Here is an 18619-nt window from a genome sequence, read left to right as displayed (position 1 = left end):
TAGCACGGCGTCCTATTTGCACTCAATGTGTTAATATGAACTTGTTTTTCTCTATGTTGTCAACGTTCCAAACTTGTTACATTTTCCTGCTTGGCAATATAACCAGAGAATCGCAGTAATGAGTTGAGCAGGTTTAGCACCCCTTGCTCTTTAACCCTTTGAGTGACAAGAGGTTTGGCAGATATGTGCATCTCTGACAATCAAAGGTTGTCGTGAAAGGGTTAAAAATAAAAGGGGGGGGGGATATCTCCTTCCTCTCCTAATCTAGCCATGTATAAATTCATGTACATAAAGGTGAGATGCGGTCGCCGGTGTTATCACTGGCTATGTAGAGTGCATGGGTTCATCACACAGGTTATCAGTATGGCCTTGGTAAGGACAGCATGTCCTGTGCTCACAATACAAGCTTGGCTGAGGGCAGTGCTGAGGCACAGAGCAGCCCCTGTCAGTACAAGCAGGAACTGGTTTGTACAGGATCTCAGGATGGGGGTGTGCAAGCTCAGAGCTACAGCAAGCCTAATATCTCTGCAACAGGGGATATCCACCGACTGCTCAGAATTACACCATGCTTTTTAGTTTTTATTTATAAACCGGTAGGGTATTCAAAGTGAATTTCAAATAGTAAGAATCCTCCAATATGGCTATTTTGGCTTAAATTGAATAACCCTATCAGGTTAGAAACAAAAATAGTCAAACAATAGCAGTTATTAATGTATGGTTGGCAGAGATAAAGACAGTGTATTTCTAACTGTTGGAAGATTCGATTGCTTATGGCATAAATCTGGAGTGCAAAAAGAATTAAAAAAAAAAAAAACGTAGACTGGTGGTGGTTATAGGAGTTGGGGGACGCTGTAGTAGTGCTGGAATGTTTTTCTTTTTAAAACACACGAATTAGAACAAAGTGAAAGTGAACTTATCTTGAGTGTTGCAGGGCAAAAAGGGTGTTAACCCCAAATTAAACTTAATTGGAAAACACGAATAGTCCAGAAACTATTAAGTTAATCAAAACCAATTTAAAACTTTGCTTTTATTATGTGCAATTAAAATAAAATATGTAGGGGGGAAAAAAACTGGACACATAAAAACCCCCTAATAAAGCGTATATACAGAAATAGTCTGTTAGAAAGGCGCATCGGGCCTCAGCTGCATATACTAAGTTGGTGAACATATTATGCAGAAATGTTGGTGCTTTTGAAATATAACAATGTGAATACCAACTTGGGTATGTGAGCCTTTCAATATTAGTTACAATATTTATTTCAGCTAGCTAGGCATCCATCTATCTTAGTCTAGGTGCCCTCAAATGCACATTCCCTAATACACATTCTAATTGATTTGATTCTTTTGTTGCAATCCATACTAGCAGTAACAAATAGGTGTGGGGAAAAAAATCAAAAGTATAAAGAAGCACCTCAATGTAACTATTTCACTAGTAAATTCCTCTTTAGCTGACACTATCTCTGCATTTACAGGTTATTGTTTATGTGTCCAGTTTTTTTTAATCTTAATTGAACATAATAAAAGGTTAAATTGGTTTTGGGTAATTTAATAATTTAGAAACTGTTCCGGTTTTATAATTACACAGGAATTAGTGTTAGCCAGTTTACCTCATCTCACTTTTGTTTTTACAATCAGCAAAACCACATTAACAGGGTAGATAAGAGACCAGGAAACCATGGTTTCCCCAATGCCAGCAACCTACTTTACAATGTAAAGAATTAAAGGCCAAGCACTCAGTACTTTTAGGTGCAATGCGTGCTTTAGTTAGTAGAATTTTTGCCTGAATAAAATATACATTGCACCTCATTTTTTTTTTTTTTTAGCCCCTCCAGTCAGTTGCAAAAGCACAAAGGCAAGACACACTTTTGGTATGGGGATAATAGAAAACAGTGTAATGAGAAACAGCTGATTGGAGAAGCTTGAGGTTTGGCCACACATGCCTAGTTCCAATTCTATGAGAAGCAGTGGATTTTAGATTATGGAAGACATCAGCAGTCAACCCCCGACAGCCACTAGAGGCAATTGTAGTCCTGCAATGCAATTATTGCAGTTTCTCAAAATCTGCAACGATTTACATTGCAGGATGACAGGGGCAGGAACACTGCACCCAGACCACTTCAATGAGATGAAGTGGTCTAGGTGCCTATAGTGTCCCTTTAAGCTTAGCAATACATAAAGAGGTAGCATTTTTTTTATTTTTTTTTACATATTTTCATGGTCTAATGCTATTGCACACTTATTATGCCAATAATGTATGATAGTGTAAACAAAACTTTTATATGCACAAGAAAAAGGAAAAAAAACTCCTTTAAAGATATAGGCAGGGTCTGGAACCTAACCTACCATATCAACAAAATATTTCTATCCGTCTATAGATTTTGTTGTTTTTCAGTTTCGTCCTGCACTGTATGCCGTTATCTATACTTGATGTTAAAATTGTGTCAGTTTAGGTCTGCTATTTAAATCCTAAAACAATACTTCTCTCAATCTGTGATCGGCTTCATCTGATAACTCTACTAGGAATTTTTATTCCAAGGTCTTTCATTTCCACAGTTACTAGGGGGTTCTGAATACTTTTAAATTGGAGAACTTCTGGTTATATGGTGATTTATCTTTTAAGACAGAATGTTAATTCATGATAGAAAATGCTAATTTGATAGGTGTTTGATGCCCAGCAAATGTCATTTAACTCCCGAGCAGAGAATGTGATGAAAACCACAAAGAAAAAGCTAGTCAATATAGTGTAAAATGTATTTTTACTTACCGTAATTTTCTTTTCCTGACTTAATTATGGCAGCATATACAAATGTTTGTATATGTTGCCATGATTAGCCAGGAAATTATAATTTCTCGAAAGTAATTTTACAGGGATATCAAGAGACAAGCAGCTGGCTCTGGCTGTAATTAAAATACAATGTCCTGTAGGATGACAGTTATCTGATGACTCAGTAGGAAAAGCCCACAAAGGATTCCTTGCCCAGGAAAAATGGGAGAATGTCTGATAGATCTGACCCACGCAGCATAATGGCCACTCTGATGTTGGTGGCCAGTCTTATTATTGTTACTTCTGATGTAGGGAATTCCACACCCATCACATTACTGCTGATTCATAACCCCCATTAGGCACAGACATTAGCATAAGCCTAATGTAGGAAAAGCTCCCAGCAGTAGGAATTTTATAAACTAGCATTAGAATGGTGAAAGATCAAGAGCAGGGGTTCCCAACCCAGTCCTCAAGTACCTGCTACCAGTCCCGTAAGCAACATTAATTTTCTACAATGTCAGCCTTTTTACTCTTGTACTTAGAACTCTCTGAATAAGTAAGCATTTGTTATTGTATACGAAAAGGTAGCACATGTCAACTGTTTCACATTTGATTCTGTTTATTAAATGTGTGGCCACCTTTGCTCTGGCCAAGAATCATCTTTTAGGTAAGAGAATACAAAACATTCACATAGAAATAATTTCTTTTGTGCCCTCACTTAAGACACATTTGCCTCATACGTTCAAGAGAAATCACACATTTGTGCATTCTAAAGAAAGATGACAATATACATTTAATGTGTCCTGTTTTTCATCCTGCAGGGCGACACCAGGTTCCTGCAGCATTCCATTCTTTATTTTTAAAAACAAGCCTTTCAAACCCAGCACGAGCTTGTGATTTAGTGAGTCAACTTAAGTACCACCTAGGTAACCATTGCTTCTTCTCTAGAGCTATCTAGGTGCACTCTAGCCACTTCAAGAAAGCACCCCACAATTTACTCCCTTGGTATTTCTTGGGTCAGGATACACTCTGCCTAGTTCTTTCCTGAGTTTAGGGTCACAAATTTAGAAGGGGGCGTTTCGATATGCAGCACACAAAGGCAGGGTGATGTGTGGATTGATATGGTACTTTCTTTTCTGGTCCCCTCGATCCACAGCCTCTGCAGCTATCTCTTAACCTGTCTTTACTGCAAATAACCTCCTTGCACCACTCACTTATCCCATAGCCACTGCTAGTATCCCTCATAATCTGTATTGATTTGTGGTCCTGCTGCTACTCACCCTCACCACTGATGCCCTGCAGATTCTCTCTTACACCTTCTTTTTACTTCCCCTCATTCCCCATCCCCTGCTGCTCTCCCTCAGTGTCCACAAGAGATGATGCAAAAGCAGACTGGACAATTTGGAAACCAAACGACTCCAGCAGAGACATGTTCTGTTGAGGTGAAAATGGGGATGCCAGTGCAGACCCCAAAGCTGGTCCTAAAGTAGGACCTAGTGTGGGTCCAATGCTAGGACCCAAGGCAGGACCCAGTGCTGGACCAAGGGCAGATCCTAGAGCTGGCCCCAAATCACCAAGTGGGGCCCCCAGAGGCCTGGTGTGCACCTTCTGGATGTGTTTGTTGAGATAGGCCTTGGAGCGAAAGAAGCTGCCACATTCTGAACAGGGATAGCGTTTCTCGGGCTCTGCCTCGGTCTTCTTGGGTATTACAAGGTCAGGAGCAGTGTATGATCCATTAGCACTTTGCTTTTCTGGGGACTTTAGATCACTTGCATCTGAAAGGTCGCCATAGGAATCAGAGCTTTCTTGCTCACCATGCGGACACTTGTCCCCCTCTGCAAAACAAAGATGGAGGTTACACAGATGCATACAAGGAAATGTATAAACCTTGCTGTGGGTATTAAGATTTCTGCTAGCACATGCAACAATCTGTCTTTAACTTTTTTTTTTGTTGTTGTTTTGAACGTTCTTGCTTTGTTTTCTAGAATAAAATATGATGTAGTTATTTAACTTCTGATCTTTTTCTTAGTAGTGACACTTTTTAGAAATAATAATAGTAAGGAAAGACAAGGGACAAAGGGAAAGTAATTGAAAAAATATCCCCAGTTGTTCATAACTTGAACTATCTATAACTGGACTCCCCTCTCCATGATCAAATATATTATTCAGAACACACACTAATTACGCGTCAGAATGAGAAAATGTCACCTAAAATGTGTTCTGGCCAAATATGTTTAGCATTATTCTGCATCTAATGTAGACATTATTGGGTGTTCCTGTTAGGATAAATGCCATAGTAGCAATTTATAGAAAACAAAATTGCATCTAAACATTATACTAGTTAAACAGCAGCAAATGTAGAGACTGAATCTTATATTGAATGAATAAAATAGCCTGAAAATATGATGTGCCATCTCATGGCAGCAGAAGACTGAGAGCAACTCCATCTTGTCAATTTGTGACTGCCATCTTGGACAGGTATTAAGAAATCTTCAGGTAAGTATATCTATTAATTTGTACATTTGCCAGCACACTAGAACTTTTTTTTTACTAATACAGGCATTGGGGAGATTTGACAAAATAACTGCAAATGGTAGCTGAAAACAGTCTAGTTAGAAATGTTTTTAATGTGTCTGTTTTGACTTTAAATTTGCATTTATTTGACCAATTATACAGAATTTTCTGCCTAGTTTATAACTCCCAGTGTATTCTTCCTGGTTAAACCATTTATACACAATTGGCCAAATTAAACACATGTATAGGACAGTGCTTTGTTTACAATATTTGCCATGTGTATCTGGAAACATACAAAAATTTGCAATTGCTTTTTAATTCCCAATTTACTAAATACATAAAAACTTTGTGGATGAAAGGGGAACTTTAAATAAAACCATTGATATGTGAGCAATTCTTACATAGCTAAAATCACTTCATACTGGACTCCTCCATTATTTAAAGTGGTTTATGTTTCTCTATCGATCAAGTCTGCTTGATTAATCCATCACACTCTTATTGCACATGCACTATACTTCAGAACTCAAGATTTAAGTGATGTCTCTTACAATTTAAAGGGACACTATAGCCACCAAAACAACATTAGCTTGATGAGTTTTGGTGTAAATTTCATGCCTCTGAAGTTTCACTGCTTAATTCACTGCCATTTAAGAGTTAAATCACTTTTGTTTCCGATTATGCAGCCCTAGCCACACGTCCCATGGCTGTGTCTGACACAGCCTGCATGAAGAAAAAAAAAAAAGTTTCACTTTCAATCAGAGGTTACTTTCTTTAAAAGTAACTATATGAACTATAATTCCATACAGGAGGCTCCTGCAGAGTCTAGCAAGCTATTCACAGGGCAGGAGATAAGAAATTCTAAATTAAACAGAATTTGCAATAAATGAAGTGTAAACATGGGCTCTCACTTCTCATGAAGTGTTTAGAAAGGCTGTGTAAGTCACATGCAGGGAGGTGTGACTAGGCCTCCTAAATGGCAGATAATTGAGCAGTGAGACTGCATGGGCATGATCTATACACCAAAACTGCTTCATTAAGCTAAAAATGTTGTACGACTATAGTGTCCCTAAGTATACTTTTCGCTGTTGGGATCTGTCCTATGAGCATTGTCAGCACATGCATACTATCTATCTATTTCTTTGGAACATGCTGGGAAGAAAGGAGTCCTTGTCAGTACAAAAAAATATCTTTTTGCATTTTATTTAGGAGGTACTATGTTTTAGACATCACTACATCAGATTTTGCATGGTACTCTCACTATTAATATACAAATGCCCACGATTTTCCCCAAATTGCGCCCCCCTCTGCACGGACAGCCGGCTGTGACTCGCTTGCCTTTCATGCCACAGGTCCGGACACAGTGGAAGAGCGCTGCCCCGTTGGGGACGGACTCCGGCCGGTGAGGGCCTGCGCTGAGGAGGGCGCCATGATGTGTTTTTACATGGACCTTTAAGTAGGAAGCGGAGGAGAAACCTAAACAAAATAAAAGCAGATGAGTCTCTACTATATGTAGACCTGCAACTGCTCCCATACCCATTCTGAAACCCCAGCTGGTTATATTAAGTGGTAGATAATACCAAATTAAGTAACTGCTAAACCATGTCCTAATTGATCACTTCCTTTTCAACAGATACCTATTGGTTGATCCACAATCTGTCCAAATGTTCATGAACAACATTATGCTTGTAGACTGACTTCTCTCTCAGCTAAACACACTTTGCTTGCAGGCTGGATCCTCTTTTAACTAAGCAAACATAGCTTGCAGATTTGCTCTCAAGCAAGCAGGAGTGTCCCGGCCGTCTCCCAGGATATGCAGTCGAACCACTGACATATTGTGCCAACTTATCTGGGGTCCATTGGGTGCCAGTCGCTTCCTCCCAGAGAGCCAGAAACTCTCTGCTACACTGGTGGTGCAGACAGAAGAACTAACAGAAGCTCTGTCTATCCCGGAGACGGATTGGTGGACCCCAGGCAAGTTGCATGGTTTGACTACTTATACTGGGAGTGCACCAAGTCACTCCTGGCACCATAACTACTACATCACTCTGTTGTGGTTATGCTGCTTGGTGTGTTCCTTTAAAATTATTCAAATGAATTAAATACAAGTTAAGTTTATTTTTATTTTCAGTGTCTCCCCGCCTCATTAATGAGCTTCAAATGGGAGTTATCTTCCATTCTGGCACTGATCAATTATCAGCTCATTTATTTTTGAACTGGTTCCAAGTAGTTACTGACAAGTTCTGGTAACAACTTCGTAAAGGCCACATACTCTCAAACCTGCAGTTTGTTCACGTACTAACCCAAGATTATTTTTTTTGTACTTTACACTACAAATTGTATGGGTTTATATGCACAGGTAATTGTTTAGGCTCCAATTTGTGAAATCAATTGGAAATACACTCCCAATTTCATGCCATCACGTCTGGCCATTTGGTAATAATTTGTGTAAAGGAAAGACCTGAAAAATAGATTGTGTCCTTTGGTTTCAATAACATCCTGTATGCTGACTACATTGACCATTCCATTACCGTCAAGAAAGTATGACAAGTTTCTACATAACCAGAGTAACCACAGTCTACTTCAGGAATCAAAATATTCTGTGATTTCACCAGAACAGGAGCTCAGGTCCTAAACTCCTTCTGTGCATTACATACAGCACTGACATAAACTTCTTCCTCTACATACAATCTATATCTGCATGATGTCAGATGCCGATTGAGTATGGCAATGTGACCTTATATATTCGTCCAGAGCTTTGCATTTAACACTAAACTGTGGAACAGCACCAGAGGATTCCAGGCACCATAAACACTTCAGTGATATGAAGTAGGTATAGTGCCTAAAGCATGCCTTTAACAAACTTATGTACTTCTATGCGTGATATTAAAAAAATATATATACACTAGATAACAAAGAAGATAATATAAAGAAACAAGACAATCATTGAAACTTGAGTAATTGCATTTCTTACAATAAAAGTATATAAAATTCACAGGTGTGAAATTCAACTGTTGTCTTTAAAAAGCGATACATGTATTCCTAGAAAAACAAAAACTACATTTTCTGTTAGTATGAACAGCCATGTTCATTGGTCAAAATATTTGCATGCTTATTTATGGCCCATCAAGCTAAAACAGAACGTAACACTTGATATAATATCTCTAAACTTAAATTAAAAGAGTTGATTAGGACACACAGTTAGTAGTTGTTAAGTGTGTGTAATCATGTTATATTCTATACAGTTAACAGATCTCCTTTAAAGTGGTATATTAGGTTGCTCGTGTTGTCTCTGGGATTCATTTCTAGTAGACTGATAGAGCTTACTTTCCCCTATAATCGGTCTCCTTGTGAAATAGCCCTTATTAGTCCCGTTACCTCGGTTACAGATGGTGCAGAAGTTGCTAGGTCCTTCGCTATGCTTCTTCAGATGGTCTGCCATGTATGCTGCTCGCAGATATTTCCCACACACTTGGCATGGCACTTTGTCCTCATGACATGCTAAATGTGAACGCAGTCGATCACGTGTGGCAAAAGAAGCATTACAAGTCTATGGGGGTGATAGGGGAAAGACGTTATGGTCAATAAGCCTGTGTTATGGCAATAGTGTTTATTACGATATATGTTCTGTTCTTACATGTGCTGGCAAACCAAATCAGTGACTGACATAAGTTATTCTTGGTAACTGCATTTCAGAAATATATCACCGTTTTAATAATACAGTGCCAGTTTAAGGAGGTAGTAAACAAAACATTTGTTAAAGGGGCACTAAAGTCACAAAACAACTTTAGCTTAATGAAGCAGTTTTGATGTATAGATCATGCCCCTTTAGTCTCACTGCTCAAATCTCTGCCATTTAGGAGTTAAAGCACTTTGTTTAGGAAGCCATCCTAACACCTCCCTGCATGTGACTGACAGCTTTCCTAAACACCTTCTGTAAAGAGTCATCTAATGTTTATACTTCATTTATTACACATTCTATTTAATTTAGAATGTCTTATCTCCTGTTCTGTTAATAGCTTCCTAGACCCTGCAGGAGCCCCCTGCATGTAACTAAAGTTCAAGTTACAGATCAGCAGATAAAAACTTTTAAAGTAAGTTACATCTGATTGAAAGTAAAAAACATTTTGTTTTCATGCAGGCTGTGCAAGTCATGGCCAGGGGAGGTGTGGCTAGGACTGCATAAACAGAAACAAAGTGATTTAATTCCTAAATGGCAGTGTATTGGCAGTGTATTGAACAGAGAGCTTAATTAAGCTAAAGTTGTTTTGGAGATATAGTGTCCCTTTAATATTAAATAACCAACAGCAATACACTAGAGGCACATAGATCCAATTGCAATAAACAAAAAAAAGAAAACGGTATTTTTTGTTTGCAGTCTTAAATCCAAGAGGAATTAAAATAGTGCAAATTATATGATAATGTTTTGTTTGTGCAGAGTTATTGCTATTGGATCTATGTGCTTAAAATTTCACCCTGCTAACTATACCAGTTCTTCATGAATACCATGACAGAGGATTCTCTTTCATCAACGTAAGAATTCTACAAACTGTTGGTCAGCAGGTTACATGTAAAGCCCAACTGCAAATATAAAACACAATGTATTTAAAATTTAAAGGGGTATAAAAAGGACCAAAAAGTAAAAGATTACTTTGAAGCCCATTTAAATAAAAATAGCACAGAATTTGCTTCTATATAAAAATGTATAAAAAGTAACCAACTGTATGAAAAAGGTTTACTGCATATGTGAAAATCATTTTTAACCTTCAATGGTGTTCCATCTGAATAATTTTGTTTGCATCCCTAGTTAAAAACAAAATTTCTACTCTCTCTATAAATATATATTTACATATATCGTCATTGCCTTCTCAGCTCACTTTCTGTTGTCTCATTTAAAATAATTCAAAAATACAGCGGTTTAAAAAGTGTTTATGAGCACTTATAAAGGGAAGTGCTTCCATCGCTTGTAAAATGAAATAGCCATGCAAACTGAAATGCACTCAGTGTTTGAAACCCTTTACATGTATATTTGTGACTGTGTCAAGTGGCTCTTCCTACTCTGATATAATGATTTAGTTTCTCACATACAGGCATATTTAAACAACCTCTGTAAAACACAATTACATATCCAACTCCACACCAACACATAAGGGAATATATACCTATACACATTCAAGGACAGATAAAATGGCTCTTGAATCCTCACAGGCCTGTATTTCAAAAAAGAAAGTCATACCTATACACACACAAAGATATATCATCGCAAAGTCTCTCTATCACACTCAAGAAATTATGACATACCAAATTTAAGAACGTTAACTGTGGCCTACCTGAATATAGAATCTCAGACTTTAAACTAAATACAGATTAATGAACAGCGCACACATAAAAATACAGTTTGATATTTTCTAAAGCTACTTAAAATCACCTATCTCAGCAAACAAATATGGGGATTCAGTTCCACCATATCGAGTTAAGCCCACACAATACGCCAATATCGGTGGATCCTACACTAATTCCAATGTGGGAGACAAATTACATTTGTTTATATGTCTCCTTTTTCCCATTACCTCATTCACATCATCCCTTGGAGGTACCTTTCAACTTATATTGAGGACTATATAATAAGGACGATAGCCTGATAAAGATACAAAGAAAGGAAGAAAAAAAATCTTCAAAATCCCGCAAGGCATGATGGTTGATGTAGTTACATGCTTGCAAGGAGGAAGTGACGGCACATAGGTCAACATGCAATTTTTTTTACAGCATAGAGCATCACGGTCTTCGTGATATGGAAAACGAACCAGAAGTGACGTGACGGACAAGATGAAAACACGTCACCACACCAGATTAACACCAGGTGACAATTATGCCCAATAAAAATATTAAAAAAAAGGTCTGATATAATTGTCTAAAACTGAAAGAAGGGGCAGATCACATGAGGGTTTTAAAAGAAACCAGGAAGAATACAAGCACATGCTGATTGAGATGCCCGTGGAGGGTAAAACGAGTCTTGGCAAAGGATAGAGAACATTGGATCAGTAACTTTTATACTTTTTATATTGTTCATTTATATTCGTTTAGATTATCCTTTATATATACCTCTATCCTGGTGCATTGATATTCTATGGTTCCTGGATTTAAAGGGGGAGTGTCACCCCAAATGTTTGACACAATACTAATACACTCTGAGCCAGGTTTACAGGCTCTGAAGAAGGTGAGCAATTTTCCAATGACATTTGTAAACTATTATCAATGTGGATGTGAAAATACTACACATAGATTCTATTTGTTATTAATTTCTTCTAGGTCGTGGATACCACAATCTGGAAATCTCTTTGAAAAGCCGGAGAGCTAAAGGTCTAGTTGCCACCTGTAAAGTGCGCACAAGTGAGATGTTTAGAGCCTATATCTAAAAGGCTCAGGAAAATGTGAGTTTGGATTATAAATATCTATAAATTCACATCCTATCAGTGTTACACTATTTCTGTTTTTTCTTCTTTTTATTTTGTATATATAATACCATCCCCCTGCATTTATTTTGAGGGCTAAGTGTTTTACATATTTTATAGCGCTGAACTCTCACTTGGTTGTTTTAGGTGGTGGATGTATCACCTAAACACTGACTTTGTTCTTTGTATTTTTCTGTTTATTTGTTGGGCTTGTGAAGTGCCCGATCGAGTGTTTTTCAGCAGCTTTGAATTGTACCAAATAAGTGCCTTAATATCACTTTTGTGCTTGCTTAAATTAAATAGTGCTAAATGAACAAATTTGTGTCTCACGTTGGAATTAGTGTAGAACCCACCGATATTTTGGAACTGTGGAATAGTGGTGGGCTTAACACAATATGGTGGAACTGAATCCCCATAATTGTTTGCTGAGATGGGTGATTTTAAGGAGCCTTATAGAATGTAAAGATCTATATTTATGTGGGCACTGTTCCTTAATCTGTATTCTGTATACACTGTGGACTTTATGGCAGCACCTTTGCTGAGAAATGCATGTTCCCACTGTGCCCCCAATTAATTTTTTTGTTTATTGAATTAAACTGTCATTTCACGTTGTTATAGATTGAAATTCACAATCTATAATCTGCTGACAATGATAAAAAAACAACTCCATGTTGTGTTATACAACTCCATGTGAGTATACAATGTGATTCTAATGTAGAATTCTAAAACACAATTTATCACAGGATGGGCCGCAAAAACTTGTCTGTGTGCTGTTCTCAGTTGCAGAATACAGGCCCTTTAAATCACCAGTCCCACTTCCTACTTCTATTAATTATTTTTTTTCTCAATTTTTATGTCGAATTACCTGTCCTCCTCCTTTTTCCTGCTCATTGCGCACTTCACTTGGAAATCCTTCTGAAGTTTTCTAGTTTGGAGAAAAACGGGTGTAAAATCATTGTTTTGTGGCCCTCTGATTAGGAAAATGTGCCACCTCTGACCTTTATGACTTTTCCCTGAACACTGCATCACGGGAATATCAGCAGCGTCCATAGAGCAGTCTAATCCCATTCACACTAATGTCTCAGGTCAGTACAGACCTTAAATCTTTAAACTGGAAAAAAAAATTAAAAAAAAAATACCACAACACATTTGATTTGCAAATGTTACCAGAAATATAAACACTCTGATTATGTATCTGCTACTTGTGATGAAATGACTACATTGAGTATTGTCTTATCGAGACTCTATAACATTATCCTCTAGAAAAACTGGAACGTACAAGAGAAATAAGTGTTAGGATCCTGCAGGAAAAGAGACTTCTAAGTGGGACTGGTGCTTTAAGACATACAGGTTAAGTCGCTGACGTTCTCTCTTTCTCGCAGGACCCTGTCCACCAGTCCCATCACATCCCCACCACCCTTCCAAAGTATCACCCCTTCATACCTCACACTTGTGGGGCCTTTCTGACGTGTGAACCTGCTTAATGTGTCCATTCAGGTGATCTGGCCTGTGAAAGAGATATGCCAAATAAGTCAGTCAAATTCTACTCTCAAGTAATTACAAAAATCGAGAAACGGACAAATCTAAATCATATAAACTAGTATTCAAAACAGAAAGACATAATGGACCATAGAAAGAGTAAATTGCGTTCTAGTAAGGATGGTATCATTGTAACAAAATATGTAACATATGCTGGGATTGTAATGCAAGATACAAGTGTGAAGGCTCTATGGAAACTGCAGCAAAACCAATAACTACCACTAGAGAGGTGCCTTTTGTGTGTGTGTGTCAATGTGGTTGTGGATTTCCTGTTTAGCATCAAGTGAGATGTAGCCCACAAGGGTGTGGGGGATACGGTTTCGGCCATCTCTGACAGCAAAGCACCCGTTGCACTCCTGAGATACAGCCTGAACGACGAAGTTGAGAGTATGTGACTTCATATTACATCCTCCAACTGCTGTGTCAGGATCGAAAGTTCAAAAGATTCCTGGTGAAAGATTCTCAGTGCCAGTTTCCATTTCAAGAAAACTCATTATTTACTTATGTAATATATAAATCATAACACATTTAAAACTTGTGTTTGTGGACTACATCTCCCATGATGCTTAGGCAGACTTTGTCATGCAATACAAAAGCATATAGCAGAATGTTTAAAAAAAAATAAATAAAAAGGGAATTCCACAATATATACAACAATAATAAGGCAGTTGCATAGAATCTACAGAATAATTCACATAATGGACAATGAGAAGAGTATGCAGGTGGTTTGTAGCATAGTGCAGAGAATGTGTAATGTACAGAGAAAGCAAAGTGTATATATCTGCATCACATATTTATATTATCTCTCCACGTGCAATAGAAAATGACAATCCACTTTAATGGGTAGCAGCTGAAAGTAACCCATTTCATAGCCACATTTCTTAGGGTTCATTGATAATTATTCTTTTTGCCGATTGAGCTACAAAATATAAAATTAACAGCTTTTATTCTACCTATATACCTTCCTAGAGGTATTGGTCTGTATGTGAGCGTGTCTTCGTTAAACATATTTGGCCTTAATATGAATGTGATTTGAGAATAGGTTTGTACCTGTTATGTGTATTTCACTAATTAATTTATGAGTCTATGTGTTTGCCTTCATGCTGAGAATTGCAGTGAGATGAAAACAATGTGTGTTTATGTAGGGGGGGAGGGGGCTGCAATTCCTCACTCACACATGCTCAGTAACAGACCCCCCCACCCCTTCAAGGGGGTGTATTCTACAGTTTCCTAATGGGGAGGAGAGTTTCTCTTTGTGCTTTTTTCAGATTCACCCCCTTCATTTTGGCCAATCACAAGACTTATGTGGGGGGAGGCGGGGGGGAAGGGAGCCAGAGGGTGTCCCTGGTGCACACTGTCTGAGATGGCGTCCCATGGGCAAAGGGTGTGTCACAGTGAGGATTTAGTGCTGCATATCTTATATATGCACAGCATATCTGGCCAACAGGTTATATAATAATATATATATATATAGTTTCCATACATTAGAACTATCACAAGCAAAGGAAGAGCAGTCTCACATCAAGGTGCTGACTGCAGGAGTGGGAAATAATAACCATCTTCCATAACAAATATTTCAACTTCTTCAGGGTCGCAAGGTGAAATGTTTCCATGAAAACAACTTGTAGCATTGTGTTACATGATGCACTGAATTATTGTTCAGTAATGCTTCATGCCTATTGATCCTGTTCGAAGCAAATTAGTTTTTTAATTGCCTCAACAGGTGCCACAACATTTATTTTTTATAAGTAGCCTGCAGACGTACATCATGAACAGTGAATGCAAAGTAAGACAGGAGACTTAAAATTATTCTCCTGGAAGTTTGATCAGTTATGCCCTAGTCTTAAACATTTTTTTTCCCTCCTGCTTAAGTTTTTTTTTTTTGTTATCCTGATTTTCTTATAATTTTAATGTTCCTCTGTGATTTACCCGCTTCTGTTTTCCCACTACATGTTGAAATCCCCCTCAAAAAAGTTCAGTTGAAACAGCTAACAGAGGACATGAACCTTTCAGATATATATGATCCCTTGCCAATTGTCAAATCGATCCACCTATAAAAGGCAGAATACATTGCGCTTTCTTTGCATGCCTGAAATGGGATTTATCTGTGCTGCCATGATCACTGCATTTCATTTCTTTACACTGCTACAGCTCATTTGTTGGCTCTTTCATGTTACCTATTGCCTCACATGTATTTTATTAATTTTATGGTATAACTCATGAACCTTTTGTACAGCGCTGCAGAAAATGTTGGCTCTTTATAAATAGTAAGGCATACAGACAACTCATGTTTCAGATCTACTCAGGCCAGTTGTGATGATCTCTGTGCACTCACCTAGAGAATCCCTTTCCACAGCTCTGGCAAATGTAAGGCTTCCCTACAGAACCATCATGTGACCGGACATGGTAAGACATTCTGTCTTTGCGTTTGAACTTCAGTCCACACACCGGGCAAGAGTATGGTTTCTCTCCAGAATGAGAGAGCTTGTGACGATTAAGGTGATATACATCCCGGAAGATCTTCCCACACAGTTCACAAGCTACTTGTTTTCTTGCTCGGTTCCTCTTTATAGGGGTGCCATTTTCTTCCTGCCCCAGCCCATTCTCATTTAAGCGAGGGGGCTGCAGGTCTCCGTAACCAAGCTGTATGCTGGTCACTCCATGCTGGGCCTCATGCTGCCGCAGGCGCAGGGGATCAGTGAATACTTTATCACAAAGTCCACAGGGGAGTACCACTCCTTCCCGCAACCCACCCACTGCTCCAAACAATACTGAATCTAAAACACTGGGTTTCCGTGGCCGTCCACGCCCTCGCTTTCCTCCTAGGCCTTGAGCTCCTACTTGGAATTGGGCAGAGAGCATCTGGGGTGATCCACCGAGGGCAAGAAGCGAGGCCTGGCTTGGCACTGCCGGCCCCGGTCGAACTGAATCTTCCTCCTCATCACCAAGCGATCCTGCAATTCCTGAACTTCCCATGGTGGCCCCATTAGTCATGTCCAATGGGAATCCAAGGTCAGCAGCCCCTGACCTGAATAACATGAGTTCTGGTCGTGCAGGTGGGACCAGTATTTGCACATTGGACTGCTTGATTACCTCCTGGCATATATCAATAACAGATCTCATTAGCAGGAACTTGGCAGCAGTCATAAGTTCAGGGAAACTCTCCAATCGAATCACAATGCGAGCAGTGTACGCAAAATCCAAAATGTCCCCAAACACTTTGGAACTGATTGTGTGCATCTCAAGTTCTCTGGGGATCGGGCCTTCTGATTCTTCCAAAACCGACTCAAAATATTGGCTGCAGGCAGCCAGCACGGCACGATGTGCTGGAAAACTATCCTCCCCTACACGGAGAATCACATCACAGAAACGACCCCCAGTTTTCCGCTGTTGGTTGAGCTGCTGCAGAACATCTGAGCTGTGCTGGCTCACCTGGTAGGTGTAGAAGGATGGACCACAACCTTCTGCAAGACGTTCCATGATAGAAGGGAGTTGTGTTCTAAGGAATGTAATGGTAAAAAGTTGTTCTGTGTAAAAACTAGATGAACAAGAGTATTAAATACGGTTTATTACAGACATAGCCTGGCAAAGCAAATGGAAGTCTCAAATGCAAAACATTAAAGTAATCACATGGTCAGTAATCGAGATAAGGGGGCAATATAACTATACATAAAGGAGTGTATAATTTTCTACCCAATATTAAAGAAGAGATAATGTGTTGCAGCCCTTTGCGAATACATGAATGAGATTCTTCTGTTGCTAAGATTATAACCAGTTTGGTTGCATAAATTAAAAAACAAAAACTAGTTAATTTAGATGCAACATGAGTGATGGAACATTGGAAGTTTATGGATTATATTGCCCACATGGTTGTCACAGGAATTCAATATGAATGTGTATTTTATCATGTATTGGTAGCGCAGTTTTTCATTTCAAGGGCCCAGTGAGCACAGTGGGCTATATTACTGAGCAATAAGATAAAATAAGCAAAAGGGTGCTGTTTAAGACCAGTGTAACTCTAAAGTAGAATACATGCGGGCCTTTCTATTCCACTACAGAATGTACTACATGGCAGTGGAATAATACAACAGGGTTTAGAGAGGTGCCTTTTGTGGGAGGGGGGATGGCAGGCGGGGGTGTGAGAGACCAGATATTTGGTGTACTAACTAATCAGAATTGGGAGGGTGCAGGGGGGGGGGAAGGTGAATACTGAAAGATGTCCTGTAGGCACTATATATCTTGGGGTGCAGGGGATTGGGTGAAGTATATGGGGGGGTTGATGAAGGTTTTATTAAACTGAGTATATGGGGGCGGGGTGGTTTAGGGTTATGCTTATTCTGGGCCTGTTGGAACTGAGGGGCGTTTTGGGGCGACCCGTCCTATATTGGGGGGTCTGCTTGATGTCACCTGGGTGCGCGTATCAGCTTGGCTCCTCCCCCTTTCCGAGAGCGGGAACGCGCTGCGCGGGCCGGTGTATTCCTGGGCCCCGGTGCTAGCACTCGGTGTCGGGTCGCACTTCTTCTATTTCTTCTGCACCACCGAAACCGAGACCCCCAACCGGACACCGGGACCCCCCCGCATTGGGAACACGGGCAGCTGTGACCGGATCCTCCGCAGTCTCTTTGTGTCTGATTCCCCCCCCCCGGCTAAGAATCTGTGTCCGCCCCCCCAGGTCCCCCTCCCTATGAGCACTCCCCCCGCCCCTGTGAGCAGTCTGGGAGACCCCGCACATGCCGACCCCCCCCTCCCCGCCACTCACCCCTCCCGGGATAATATCCATGCACACCATAAGCACTGGGCAGCCAAAATCAGGATAGTCCAACAATACATTAATTGCCCCCCCACCCCAAAAATTGTGTGTGTTCACAGAGATAAAAACCCACCCCAATACAAGAACTGTTACAGATACACCCACATAGCATACAACATATACACTTATTGGTAAGCAGGAAGTGGTAGAATTGACTACATATTAGTGCACATCAGTTGGCTGTAGATCCAAATAATTCTCATCTTTCCCAAAACAAGAATCATCTTTTAAATCTTGTACCAACATCTAATATATGTGTAGTCTCACCTACTGCTTATACGTGACTTCACTTTGTGTCCTATGCAGCTCTGCCACCTTACTATAGATTGGGGGATGGAGTCATTCTCTTTTGCCAAAAAACGAAACCTCTACACTTTTATATATTTGTGTCTGTCATGAGAAACCTTCCACCGTGCACCCAAACTAATGCTAAAATTATCACACATCTCGAAAATGAAATATAATGATAGAGGTTCAGATAGAAATTAAAAAAAAGGTGCAAAAACAGACAGATTAGAAGTGACTCACTTTTATACATAGCCC

The 18619-nt window shown here is 39.4% G+C and overlaps 1 protein-coding gene across 4 annotated transcripts; it reads right to left on the bottom strand.

The window, feature by feature from the left end:
• Window positions 1-3365: 3365 nt before the first annotated feature.
• PATZ1 (POZ/BTB and AT hook containing zinc finger 1) lies at window positions 3366-17898 on the bottom strand. Of its 4 annotated transcripts, XM_063454550.1 has the most exons (7): window positions 17674-17898; window positions 15602-16765; window positions 13171-13234; window positions 12593-12652; window positions 8654-8825; window positions 6614-6751; window positions 3366-4599 (listed from the first exon to the last, which is right to left on the bottom strand). In XM_063454550.1, exons 2-7 carry the CDS (start codon window positions 16744-16746, stop codon window positions 4088-4090), a joined length of 2091 nt encoding a protein of 696 aa, XP_063310620.1. In that variant the 5' UTR covers window positions 16747-16765; window positions 17674-17898; the 3' UTR covers window positions 3366-4087. The 4 variants fall into 4 exon arrangements, with proteins under 4 accessions (XP_063310620.1, XP_063310623.1, XP_063310622.1 ...); XM_063454553.1 differs by lacking the exon at window positions 6614-6751; XM_063454552.1 differs by lacking the exon at window positions 12593-12652.
• Between the last annotated feature and the right edge of the window lie 721 nt (window positions 17899-18619).

Source organism: Pelobates fuscus, chromosome 5, assembly GCF_036172605.1.
Source record: "Pelobates fuscus isolate aPelFus1 chromosome 5, aPelFus1.pri, whole genome shotgun sequence".
Taxonomy (NCBI): domain Eukaryota; kingdom Metazoa; phylum Chordata; class Amphibia; order Anura; family Pelobatidae; genus Pelobates; species Pelobates fuscus.
This window is presented reverse-complemented; position numbering and strand designations above follow the sequence as displayed.

Coding starts and splice junctions, on each gene's coding strand:
- PATZ1 (XM_063454550.1), bottom strand. CDS start 16,746: ATGGAACGTCTTGCAGAAGGTTGTGGTCCATCCTTCTACACCTACCAG. Junction 12,653..13,170: donor AAAGGCCCCACAAGTGTGAG/GTATGAAGGGGT, acceptor TCTCCAAACTAG/AAAACTTCAGAAGGATTTCC. Junction 4,600..6,613: donor CCGGACCTGTGGCATGAAAG/GCAAGCGAGTCA, acceptor TTTGTTTTGCAG/AGGGGGACAAGTGTCCGCAT.